This window comes from Engystomops pustulosus, chromosome 6, assembly GCF_040894005.1.
Source record: "Engystomops pustulosus chromosome 6, aEngPut4.maternal, whole genome shotgun sequence".
Classification (NCBI taxonomy): Eukaryota; Metazoa; Chordata; class Amphibia; order Anura; family Leptodactylidae; genus Engystomops; species Engystomops pustulosus.
The window spans coordinates 18,069,961-18,082,384 of NC_092416.1; the positions used below are offsets into that span (position 1 = coordinate 18,069,961).

At 40.2% G+C, this 12,424-nt stretch overlaps 1 protein-coding gene across 1 annotated transcript in view; it reads right to left on the reverse strand.

Annotated features, from left to right (window-relative positions):
• The window catches only part of LOC140065866 (uncharacterized), a 111,522-nt gene that overhangs the window by 41,888 nt on the left and 57,210 nt on the right, over positions 1 to 12,424 (reverse strand). Inside the window, exons 14-17 of the mRNA XM_072113426.1 lie at positions 11,437 to 11,718; positions 7,253 to 7,357; positions 4,739 to 4,886; positions 254 to 313 (exon numbers count right to left, since the gene is read on the reverse strand). Of these exons, the coding sequence (XP_071969527.1) occupies positions 254 to 313; positions 4,739 to 4,886; positions 7,253 to 7,357; positions 11,437 to 11,718 (595 nt within the window). The remainder of the gene's footprint in view (positions 1 to 253; positions 314 to 4,738; positions 4,887 to 7,252; positions 7,358 to 11,436; positions 11,719 to 12,424) is intronic.

A 12,424-nucleotide genomic window follows, 5' to 3' on the forward strand; every position in this document is an offset into this window, starting at 1 on the left:
TTATTAGCTTTGTACTAGAAGTGGGAAAGTCCATTCCTGATCATCCTGACCCGTATATTCGTGAGCCATAATATTTTATTCTTACTGGCAATTGTTTAGTAATGCTAAGCCATCCTTGGAGTTAATAGAGAAGATAAGTTGTTGATGAGCTACATGATCAGACAGGACATCCGAGACCCGACCAATCTACAATATGGAATGTGAAGGATCATTTAGATAAAAATAATAAGAATAAAACCTGTTAAATACATACCGGTTCTAAAAGGAGCTGGCGAAACAGTGGTCATATTGGAGGTGGTATCCAGGGGGACATCTGAAAAAGTAAATCAAGATGAATCTATATATTCAAAAACCTGGATTGGAATGGCTGCAGTGGATCCACCAGTGGTCCCTGATACCTGCTGTATCCACAATCTATACTAATGGACTTTGCCCTTATTCTTCCATCTGGACAATTCTCTGTGTGCAGTAAAGGCCTGTCACATTACCTCCCTCACCCAGCATGGGAGAGGGAGGTGTACGGGCGTGCATAATTAGTAGCCGGATGTGCCAGACTGATTTCCTTTAAGGGTACGTCTTCTCACAAGATTGCAGGACATCGGGCCCTAACCCATTTTGTACCTCCACATCCGTACCAACCCAGGATACCACAAACTAGAATGGAATTTATCGTGCACAAGAAAAAACTGTAAAAAAAATTCTTAATCCTTTATCACACAATAAAGTAATATTAATCGCAATCAAAAAATGTTATGACCCCTAGTGTGTACAAATAAAATCTACAGGTCTTTTCGTAAAAATAATAAGCCCTCATACAACCAAATTGACAAAAAGTTTCAAAAGTTATGGAGCTTGGAAGGTGGCGATACAAAGTTTTAATTTTTTTTGTCCCTCAAAAGTATTTCAATATGCAAAAGAAGGTAATTTAAAAACCCTATAAATTAAATATCGCTGTATATCTATTGTGTATTATCGCATCAAGGGGTAAGGGGCGTCTTTCTATAGTTTGCCTCAGGCAGCAGGGAGGCTAGGAACACCCCTGGGGACAACTTGGAGATATTCCTTCTCTGCACCAAAGTGAAAATAGAAAGACGAAGACAGGACAAAACAAACACAGAAGAATAGTCTCCAGATCCAGGTCACAACAAGGACAGCAACATAGTATAAAATTATAGACAGAAGGTCAGTCAATACAAGCGTAAGGTCAGAATACCAGAATTCAGATCAGAGAAAACAACACTTATAAATAAGTAGCTCACTACTAGATGTATAGCTTCTTCTGAAAGAAGTATTAGCAGATGATTTGAGAGAAGCTAGAGTCCCTGCCCCATGAATGATTGAAGCAGTACTCTGTCAGTCACAATAGGTTAACTGTTTATGAACTGCAGAAAAGCTGCAGCCGGATATGGTTGTGGTGCAATTAAATCCAAACAACCCACAAGAATAAGCCCATGTTCATAATGACAATGTATAAGAGAGACATAATGACCGAATCAGAGATGCTCAGATGCACTCTATGGACAAAAGATGATGCTGACACAGATGTTACAGAACTCCCTCCCCTCATTTTCCATGGGGCCACTGGAACATCATTAGTTTGGAAGCATTCTGATGATGGCTTGAACTGAGGAGGTGTGAAGCAGAAAGATCCTTGATAGGGACCCATATCCATTCCATAGGGCCATGTAACCTTCCAATCTACCAAATACTGGATGGAATTTTGAACCTTAGGAAAAACTAGGATTTTTTTCTACTTCAAATTTCAATTCATTCTTAATTAATCTGGAGATGGCAGATTAGACACTGGAAAAACAGAAAGAACATATTTTTTCAACAAAGATTTATAAAATATGTTGTGGAAATGGAGGTTGCATGGTAATTGTGATCTGAAAGAAACTGGACTTATGACTTCTGTTATATAATCTGGACCAAGAAAACATGGAGCTAACTTCCCAGGTGGAACCTTGTAGTGCAGATTCTGGGTAGATATCCACAACATTTCCCCCAAAACATACTCAGGATTGGCAGAACGTTTATTTGTCTAAGGTGTTTGTGTGTTGTGGGCTTTAATCAGATTTTGGAGCCTGACAGTGCACAGTAGTTGATGGGTAGTTTCGGTCTGGTATTGAAAAATAACATGAATCTGTTTAGCCAGTTCAGAAACAAGGCCCACCAACCCCTCCACCTGGTTCACAAGATCTAGAATGGTGGTCATACTGAACAGAACAAGGAAAGGATTTTTGGGGGGTTTGCTATAATGTAATGTAAGACAATGGGTCCTAAGGCTAAGCCCACTTCCTAGTTTTCCCTATTTGACTACCTCACAAACCATAGCGCTAAAGGTCAACTAGGAAATATTACCTCTATGCACCAAAGTGCATGATTGGGAGGCGAAACAAGACGCAGAAGAATATTTGCCAGAGCTGGGTTAACCAAGAGAGCAATGCAGTAGCATATCACAAAGAAGAAGGACAGTCTGAATACAGGCAAAAGGTGGGGAAACATAGATCAGAGAAAACAACACCTAGAACAAGTAGCTCACTACAAACCCAGGTCTATAGCCAGCTCTGAACTCAATATAGTGGATGATTTATGTGGAGCCAAATACCCGTCCCCAGAATAATTGGAGCAATGATCATGACAGTCACAATGGGTTAACTGTTCATTATCTGGAACAGAGCTGCAGGAGGAGATGGGTGCAGTTCAATGAAATCCAAACATCCATTAAGCCTAAGCCCATGTTTATACTTAAAATGTACAAGAGAGACATAATGACACAATCTGTGCATCCTCAGTCATACTCCAAGGAAAGAGAATGATGTTGCCATAGATATAACAGCTGCACTAGTGATCAGATCCCTAGATGCACTTACAACTCCAATACAGAGCAAAATTCAACCCCATAAATTATATATACCACTGTGCTGTGATATTAACCACCTCTGGAACCAAATTCTGCATTCATACAATAAGTAGGATAGATCCCAGACTAGGTAATAAATAATATGGGAGACTCCCAGAGTAAACTAGTACTGGAGACCCACAGAGCCATTTAATCCTGGTGACCCCAGAGTAAATATAAATAATGGAGACAGTCCCATAGCAAATAACCGATAACAGATAATAATAGCCAATAATTCAAAGCAGACTAAAATATGCAAGTCTCCAAGCTGACAAATAATGGAGACCCCCAGAGCAAAACAATAAAACCTATGGAGACCCCAGGGAAGATTACAATTCTGAATACCCCATACTGATAATAGACCAGACAAATAATAAGAGAGACCCCAGAGATGGTTAATACTGAATGAGACTGAATGAGCAGATGCATATTAACCGTGGAGACCCCAGATCAGACTAATATTCACTGTGGAGACCCCAGAGCAGTCTAAGGTTGAAGGGGACCTGTCAATAGGTTTTCACCTTTAAACCAGGTTTCTGCTGGAGTCTTCAAATGGTATATAGTAGTTGGTGCCCTTACATAATATTTACCCCAGTCACAGGGGTGGCTCCTATCTTCAAGAGAGTCACTGATTGACTCAGCCAACATCTCCAGTAGGTACTTATTCCCCTCTCCCCTCTGCCGACGTCATCCGCTTTAATATCGCTAGTGCCATGGATATCCACTCTGCTTCTGGCTTGTGTCTTGCACAATGAGCAGGCAAAAAGTATCCACTCATCGCTCATAATGAGACATGTCTGGAGCGGAGTGCACAAGTGTGGCTATAACTATTGAGGAATTAGCAATATCTGGCATAATAATGGTCCCTGAAATGAAAGGGTTAATTGAACCAGAACTCTATAAAGGCTAAATTGTAGATTCAGCAACAAATGAAGGAAAAAGCATTGGGTCGTGGATCGCACTTTAGTCGGACTGTTCACGGTTTTCGGGATTTGCGCTGCTGTGACAGCTATTCAACTTGGGATTGTGTCGTACGCGATTGAATTGTGGCACAGCTGCTTTGACTTTAATGCGATAGAAATCGGGGGGTGGCCGACGGATGATCCAACTGATTTGGACTGAGCGCGATTTAAGATTCAATTTGTGTCACAAGACAATGCAGTTACATGCACCGGGAAGAAGAGGAAGGTGAACTCCGGGGACCTGAGCTGGGAAGCGACACATGCAGGATATCGGGCGCACCATCTTAGTGAATCGCGGCACAGTGCATTCTCGTCGGACACTCTCGTACCTCGAGAACTCCAGCGGCCGGGTAAATAAATGTGCCCCAATATATTTTGTAATAATTACAGAATTTTTGTTTCGGAAAGAAGAACTCTTTCAATATTAAAGTAACTATAGGATATACATTGGTCAGATCTATCCGAAATTTGCCAATCTGATCTGGATTCATAGATGGCTCAGCAGTTAAAATAGTTACAATAGTTGTCCGACTGTTTTTAAAATTCTGCAAGTGGGCTGGGTAGGGATTTAAAAAAAAAATCCATCCCCATAACTCAACATCTGATACAGTACTGGCCGGACAGAAACTGAACTCAGCGCGGCTTCCCTGCCCCTGTAAACACGCCGGGGCACAGCACGGCGAGACTGCAACAGAGGTTTTTTTAATCCCTACCCAGCCCGCATGCAGAATTTTATAAATAGTCTGACAACCCCCTTAAACTTAGAACTGCAGCCATGTATTAGATTTTTTTATTTTTTTTTTATGGAGAAAAGTTTCTGGTTATTTTCGTGTATAAATATGATATGAAGATGATGATAAACAGATGGACTGACCTTGTTTTCTTCTTAATGGTTTATCCACTTTAAAAAACCAGCGTCCGGGAAAGTTGACATTACTGGTGGAGGAAATATTGATCATGGCCGATCTCATGGAGCCGGGGATAGTGTAATAGCTGGTGCCATCAGCATTGTTTAGCCCAGCCTGAAAAACACATTAGGTTTTTATTATGATGAAATATTAAATTTTACCCACCAACATTAAACTACTAAAGTAACTGGAAACACAACCTAAAAAAACTGTAGATAAGAAATATTTCCCTGTCATTAAAGTTGGGAATTAGACGTGGTTCATTCAGACTATTGTTTGCAGTCTACTGATTTGGTTCTTTTTCTGAAAACTTTTATCTCTTCTTTCTAATTACACAACAATTCTTGGTGAATGCACTTCCTCTGACTGATTGGAGTCCATGAGTGATGTTGAAGTCCATATGAAGTTAAACCCTACGCAGGGCTAACACATTGGAGGAGATTTATTGACCACCAGAAAACTGTCTACAATACCTTGAGCCACATTTATTAAGGATTTTAGATCGATTTGAAACACTTTTTTCGACTAGTGCAGAAAAGGTGCCCAAAATTATGCAAATTTGAATCATTATGGGTAAACTTTTGGCATTGTTTTCTGGTGTGAACTAGAACACTTAATAGATGTTGCAAAGTAAGACTCCACAGTCTTAAACTACAAATTTATTATCCAGCATCAGGCTGAGTTACTGATTTGGCTTAGTATAAGTGCTCTTTGACACTGGCATTGTTTTTCACATCCGTGGTTCAGTGATTTCCCGGATGCCTCACAAAGCCATTTATTTCTATGGGTTTTCACATTGGTTTGTGTTTTCACTGATCCGTTGTTTGTGGGAAAATTATAAAAGTTGTCCTTTTTTTTTTTTACTGATGTGGCTCATGGAAGACAATAGAAGTCTATGGGTCCACAAAAAAATGGATGAAACATTTTTATTTTACTGATGAGACTGAAAAGGTGTGATGTTTTCAAAGCAATGTTACATCTTCAGTATGTTTTGCGGACATGGAGACAAAACGGATGCAGTCGCCTCTTGATGGAGAGAGGCCGTAAAGGAAAGCAACATCATAATAAAATGTGAGCAGATTACTCTTCCCTGCTTTAAGATTATATGTATATGTACTACATACATTATATTTGCCTTTTTATGACTTTTTTTTGAAGACACTTATAAATTTATTGACTTCTATAACCACAACTTATAGAAATGGACTAAACGGTTTTTTGAAGTGTTTCTAATTCTTGCCATCCTTCATGCATCACAGACAGTGTTTGTTTAGTAGAAAGAAGATGTTGGTCGCTTTCACACTTTTTGCAAATGAATAGTGGATTGTGCATGTACAAAGCCTCCTGAGTGCTGTATGTAGTTATAGGCGGCTGTATATAGTTATTATGCGGGGCTGTATATAGTGATTACTGGGAGCTGTATATAGTTATAATAGTGAGGTTGTATATAGTTATGGGGAGGCTGTATATAGTTATTATCAGGGGACTGTATGTAGTTATTATAGAGAGGCTGTATATAGTTATTATAGGGAGGCTGTATATAGTTATTATAGGGGGTGCTGTATATAGTTATTATAGAGAGGCTGTATATAGTTATTATAGAGAGGCTGTTTATAGTTATTATAGGGGGCTGTATACAGTTATAATAGGGAGGCTGCATATAGCTATTATAGGGAGGCTGTATATAGTTATTATAGAGGGCTGTATATAGTTATTATAGGCAGGCTGTATAAAGTTATTATAGGCATCTATATATAGTTATTTATAGGCGTCTATAAATAGTTATTATAGGTGGCTGTATATAGTGATTACTGGAGGCTGTATATAGTTATTATAGGAGGGCTGTATATAGTTATTAAAGATGAGTGTATATAGTGATTACAGGGGGACTGTATATAGTGATTACTGGGAACTGTATATAATGATTACTGGGGGTTGTATTTAGTTATTATAGGTTGCTGTATATGGTGATTACTGGGGGTGTATATAGTGATTAGTGGGGGCTGTATATAGTGATTAATCGGGGCTGTATACAGTGATTACTGGGGGGACTGTATATAGTTATTATGCTGTGCTTTATATAGTGATTGCTGGTGGCTGTATACTGTGATTTCTTGGGGGCTGTAAATAGTATATAGTTATTGTTGGGGGCTGTAAATAGTGATTGTTGTTCCCTGTCTGGACTTCATTTAATGGAGGCCCCCACCATATTTTGATCTCAGGGGCCCCCACCAACCTTAATCCGGCACTGCATGAGAACAGCACACAGGAAAGACAAACAGGACGACGTTAAAGCTACACTAATTAGCATTTGTCATGGAGCAGAGAAAGATAGGGGGAAATATTTAGCCAAGTGTGAACTATTATTTTGGAAGTCAATATCCTGTTGGTGCCCCATAACCTATTACAGGAAAGTTTTGGAGGTATAGTTAATTTTTATTTTGTTTAAGGTTAATACTATGAAATTCATATAATGTTACCAGTGCTGGATATCCACCAGTGATCGTCCACTGGATGTCCGCATAGTTATATAGAGCATAGGTAGAATTTCCATCAGTGATCAGCACGGCCTGAAATGTGTTCACCTAAGATGAAGAAATGATACTAAAATTATTTAAAAGATAAACAGGAAAAAATCCTAGATTATGTTTTATAAAAAGGACATACTAAATCCTCTGTATGTCTACAATTCATTCATATAAAAGTAGTGATGATATAAAAACGTGATGATTAGAGATGAGCGAGTATACTCGTCCGAGCTTGATGCTCGTTCGAGTATTAAGGTACTAGAAACAGCTCGTTGCTCGGACGAGTATTTCACCTGCTCGAGATCGAGCATTTAATTAAAAAACACAGTGAAGAACAATGAAGAATAGAATAAAAACAGTGAACACAGTGAACACAGGATCATTTAAGTGAAAAACACAGTGAAGAATAGATTACAGATGTTCGGCACATCTGCTTACTTGTTGGAAGATACGCGCGGAACGGTGCGAACAAAATAGTATGTGAAGAACAATATATATGTGTGAAGAACTAGAGATGAGCGAGTATACTCGTCCGAGCTTGATGCTCGTTCGAGTATTAAGGTACTCGAAACGGCTCGTTGCTCGGACGAGTATTTCCCCTGCTCGAGATCGAGCATTTAATTAAAAAAACACAGTGAAGAACAATGAAGAATAGAATAAAAACAGTGAACACTGTGAACACAGGATCACTTAAGTGAAGAACACAGTGAAAAACACGGTGAAGAATAGATTACAGATGTTCGGCACATCTGCTTACTTGTCGGAAGATACGCGCGGAACGGTGCGAACAAAATAGTATGTGAAGAACAATATATATGTGTGTGAAGAACAATATATATGTGTGAAGAACTGTGTGTTGTTCTCTAATTTTGGTCTATGTGTATACATATACAGCACCTTGTGAAATTATTCAGCCACCTTGAACTTTTCTATCTTTTGACATATTTCAGACTTCAAACATAATAATATAAAATTGTAATTCTTTGGTGAAGAAGCAATAAGTGGAGTGAAATTTATTGGATATTTTCAACTTTTCTAAAAAATTATAAACTGAAAAGTGGGGGGATATAATATTATTCGGCCCCTTTACTTTCAGTGCAGCAAACTCCCTCCAGAAGTTCAGTCTCTGATCTCTGAATGATCCAATGTCGTCCTAAATGACTGATGATGAAAAATATAATCCACCTGTGTGTAATCAGATCCCCCTATGATTCCACCTGCTCTGTGATAGTCTCAGGTTCTGTATCATGAAGGAACACACTAGGCAGGTCCGTGATACTGATGTGGAGAAGAGTAAAGCCAGATTTGGATACAATAGGATTTCACAAACTTTAAACATCCCAAGGAGCCGTATGAAAGCATCATATTGTAACGGAAGGAGCAGACCCTCAAATCTACCAAGACCCTGCCCTCCCTTTAACCTTCATCTCAAACAAGGAGAAGACTGATCAGAGATGCAGCCAAGAGGCCCCTTATCCTTCTGGATGAGCATCAGAGATCTACAGCTGAGGTGGGAGAGTCTGTCCATAGGATAAAAATCAGTCGTACACTGAAAAAATCTGCCTTAATGGAAGAGTTGAAAGAAGAAAGCCATTTCTCAAAGATATCCTTAACAAGTCTAAAGTTTGCCACAAGTCACCTGGGAGACACCAAACATGTGGAAGAAGGTGCTTTGGTCAGATAAAACCAAAACTTTTTGGCCACAATGTCAAACAATGGGGCACATTTACTTACCCGGTCCAGTCACGATCCAGCAGCGTGTTCTCCGACGCTGATTCGGGTCTGACGGGATTCACAAAGGTCCGTGCGCCCGATATCCACCAGGTGTTGCTGCTGCGCCAAGGTCCGCCGGAGTTTACCTTCTTTGTCCCGGTGTATGTGAGTGCTTGATCTTGCGACATAATTCTTTTTAAAATTCTGTGGTCTTTCCAAATCCGTCGGGTTGCCCGACGGCCACGCCCCTGATTTCTGTTGCGTGAAATCCGGCGCCAATGCGCCAAATTTCAATCGCGTGCGCCAAAATCCCAGGGCAATTTGGCGCAAATAGAAAATCTCTGGGAAACCCGACGCAAATACGCTATTCCCTTAGTAAATGAGACCCAATATGTTTGGCGTTAAAGCAACACAACTCATCACCCTGAACACACCATCCCCGATGTCCCACATGGTGAGACATGGTTTCTTTAGCAGGAGCAGGGAACATGGATGGAGCCAAATACAGGACCATTCTGGAAGAAAACTCGTTGGAGTCAGCAAAAGACCTGAGACTGAGATTTATATTCAAACAAGACAATGATCCCAAACAGAAAGCAAAATCTACAACAAAATAGGTTCACAAATAAAAGTATCCAGATGTTAGAATGGCCAAGTCACAGTCCAGACCTGAATCCAATAGAGAATCTGTGGAAAGAGCGGAAAACTGCTGCTCACAAATGCTCCATGCAACCTCACTGAGCTCAAGCTGTTCTCCAAGGAAGAATGGGAAAGAATTTCAGTCTCTCGATGTGCAAAACTAATAGAGACCTGATACCCCAAGCGACTGCAGCTGTAACGCGGTACCGCGGTATCGCGGTTTAAAACACTTTTTAAACTTTATAGCGGGCGCAGGCAGGTACGCGCTCGGCGCTTACCGTGCACGCGGCTACATAGGAAGTGAATGAGAGCCGCGCGCATGGTAAGCGCCGAGCGCGTACCTGCCTGCGCCGGCTATAAAGTTTAAAACGTGTTTTAAACCGCGATACCGCGGTTTAAAACACTAACGAAAATAATCTTTGGCACCAGTTCACCCTGAGCTGGTGCCCGGTATTTCCATCAGAAACCTGCCACTACAAGTGGTAGGTTTCCTTTAACTTAACCCCTTACCGATATGTAACAAAGTACTTTGTCATGTGTCGGCTGCAGGTGAATGGAGAGGGCATATTGCAGTAAACACTTACTGGTAACACCCGCGATTGGTGCTAGCACCGATCACGGGTGTTAACCCATCCATCTCCACCGGCAAAGCTGTCGGCGGCTTGAAGGAAATCTTGGTGAAGACCATCACACCCCATGACATCATTGGGGGGCTGCTATCGGTTCCCATGACAGCCTCAGGTCTTCCAAAGGCTCGTTTGAGCCCATTTATTACAATGTGCGTTTTGTACATTGTAATGAATGAGGAGAAAAATCCCCAAATACTGCTATACTGTAGTATAACAGTATATGGTCGGATCAATCAGACAACCTAGGGTTAAAGTACACTAGGGGGTCTGAAAAATAGAAAAGAAAATTATATTTAAAAAAAACTAAAAATTCCCTAGGAGTCATATAAATATAAATAAACAGCAAAAATCATAAAAACATTAGGTATCGCCGCATCTGAAAATGCTCGATCTATCAAAATATAATAATGGTTTTTCACTGTGTTTAACTGTGTAACGGAAAATAGCGCCAAAGTCGAAAATGGCCCTTTTTTGCCATTTTGAAAAATATTAAAAAACAGTCCTAAAAAGAAGAATTGAAAACATCATCAAAAGGCACAAAAAATTACACCACCCACAGCACTGTACACCGAAGTATGAAAAAGTAAGCGACAGATGGCAAAATAAAAAATGTTTTGTTTTTTTTTGTATAGGTTTTAATTCTTGTAAATATATGGAAACATTAATAAACCTATACTAATTTGGTATCCCCGTGATCATACACACCCAAAGAATAACGTAGGCATGTCTTTTGGGGCGCAAAGTGAAAACTGTAAATTTCACTGCATTTGGAATTTTTTTCCAGCTTCCCAGTACACGGCATAGAATATTTAATACTGACAATATGAAGTGCAATTTATTATGCAGAAAACAATAAAAACGTTTTCGATTTTAGAGGGTGTGAGAATGAAAATGCAAAAACGAAAAAGGGCCTCGGTGGGTTAAGGGGGCAAATAATATTACACGCCCCACTTTCAGTTTATTATCTTTTACAAAAGTTTAAAATATCCAATAAATTTTATTCTCCTTCACAATTGTGTCCTGCTTGTTGCTAAATCTTTACCTCAAATTACAATCTTATACCTTTATGTTTGAAGGCTGAAATGTGAAAAAAGGTAGAAATGGGGGCCAAATACTTTTGCAAGCTAGCATTGTTTGTTATAACAAATATGATACCTTATTACTTATAAATCCATAATAAGCAACATGGTCCCACGTAGCAACAAACACCCACTGGGCCTGGAAGTTCTGATCCTGGGTGTAATTTCTGATGTCCGATGTTGCCCGATCCAGAAGTCCTGTGTCCTGGCTCTGCCGATAATAGATTTTACCAGCTTTTGGGGTGAAGATGTCAGCCCAGAAAACAGCTAGGAATGGATTGTTAAGTGATAATGGGAGCGGTTGTGGTGTCCATGATGAAATTGGGGCGCTGAATGACAATAATCCATTGTTATCCACCTGTTAATACAAAAGCAGTAATGTCACACAACCTCCACATGCATGAGACACTGAGTTCTACTGAATTTCTAGGATCAAATTAGCGCTGGAGGCTACTGGTAGTGTTTTCGCCTAGAAGCTTGCTTTCAGCGTGCTTCCTCCTGCGGCTGCACGCACTTGTCTGTGAAGCCGCCAGCCACCCTCCTCCTCATAGTCTATGCCTACACGGATCTCCGGCTTCGCAGATGAGGGAGGAAGCGTGCTGAATCATCAATATGGGCAGTGTGACTGGAAAACTTCTTAGATTTGTTATCCAAAGCCTCTTGACTTCTAAATTCAAAGTTTAAAATTTTACTAATTAGGCACAACGGCTCTAGGGTTTTTTTTTTTTTTTTTAATAGAGTCCCTTAGTGCTATAGCTTCAAAGTCTGTTACACTGTGCTGGAGCATTTTTCCTCTCACACGTACCCCACGTATATTTAAGAGGGAACTTGAGGGAATTGAAGGATCTTTATCAATGACACTTATGTGCGCCTGGAGAGATTGACGATGGAAGGCTAATTCAGGAGATGTAGGGGCTTATTTACTAAGGGTCCACGGCTGCACTTTCGACGGCTTGTCTGATGCTTTCGGGTTTTGCACAACTGCGACGGGTGTTTCACAGGAGATTGTGTAAAACGTGATCGGATTTTGGAGCAGCTGTGCTGGCTTTCATGCGGCAGGGATC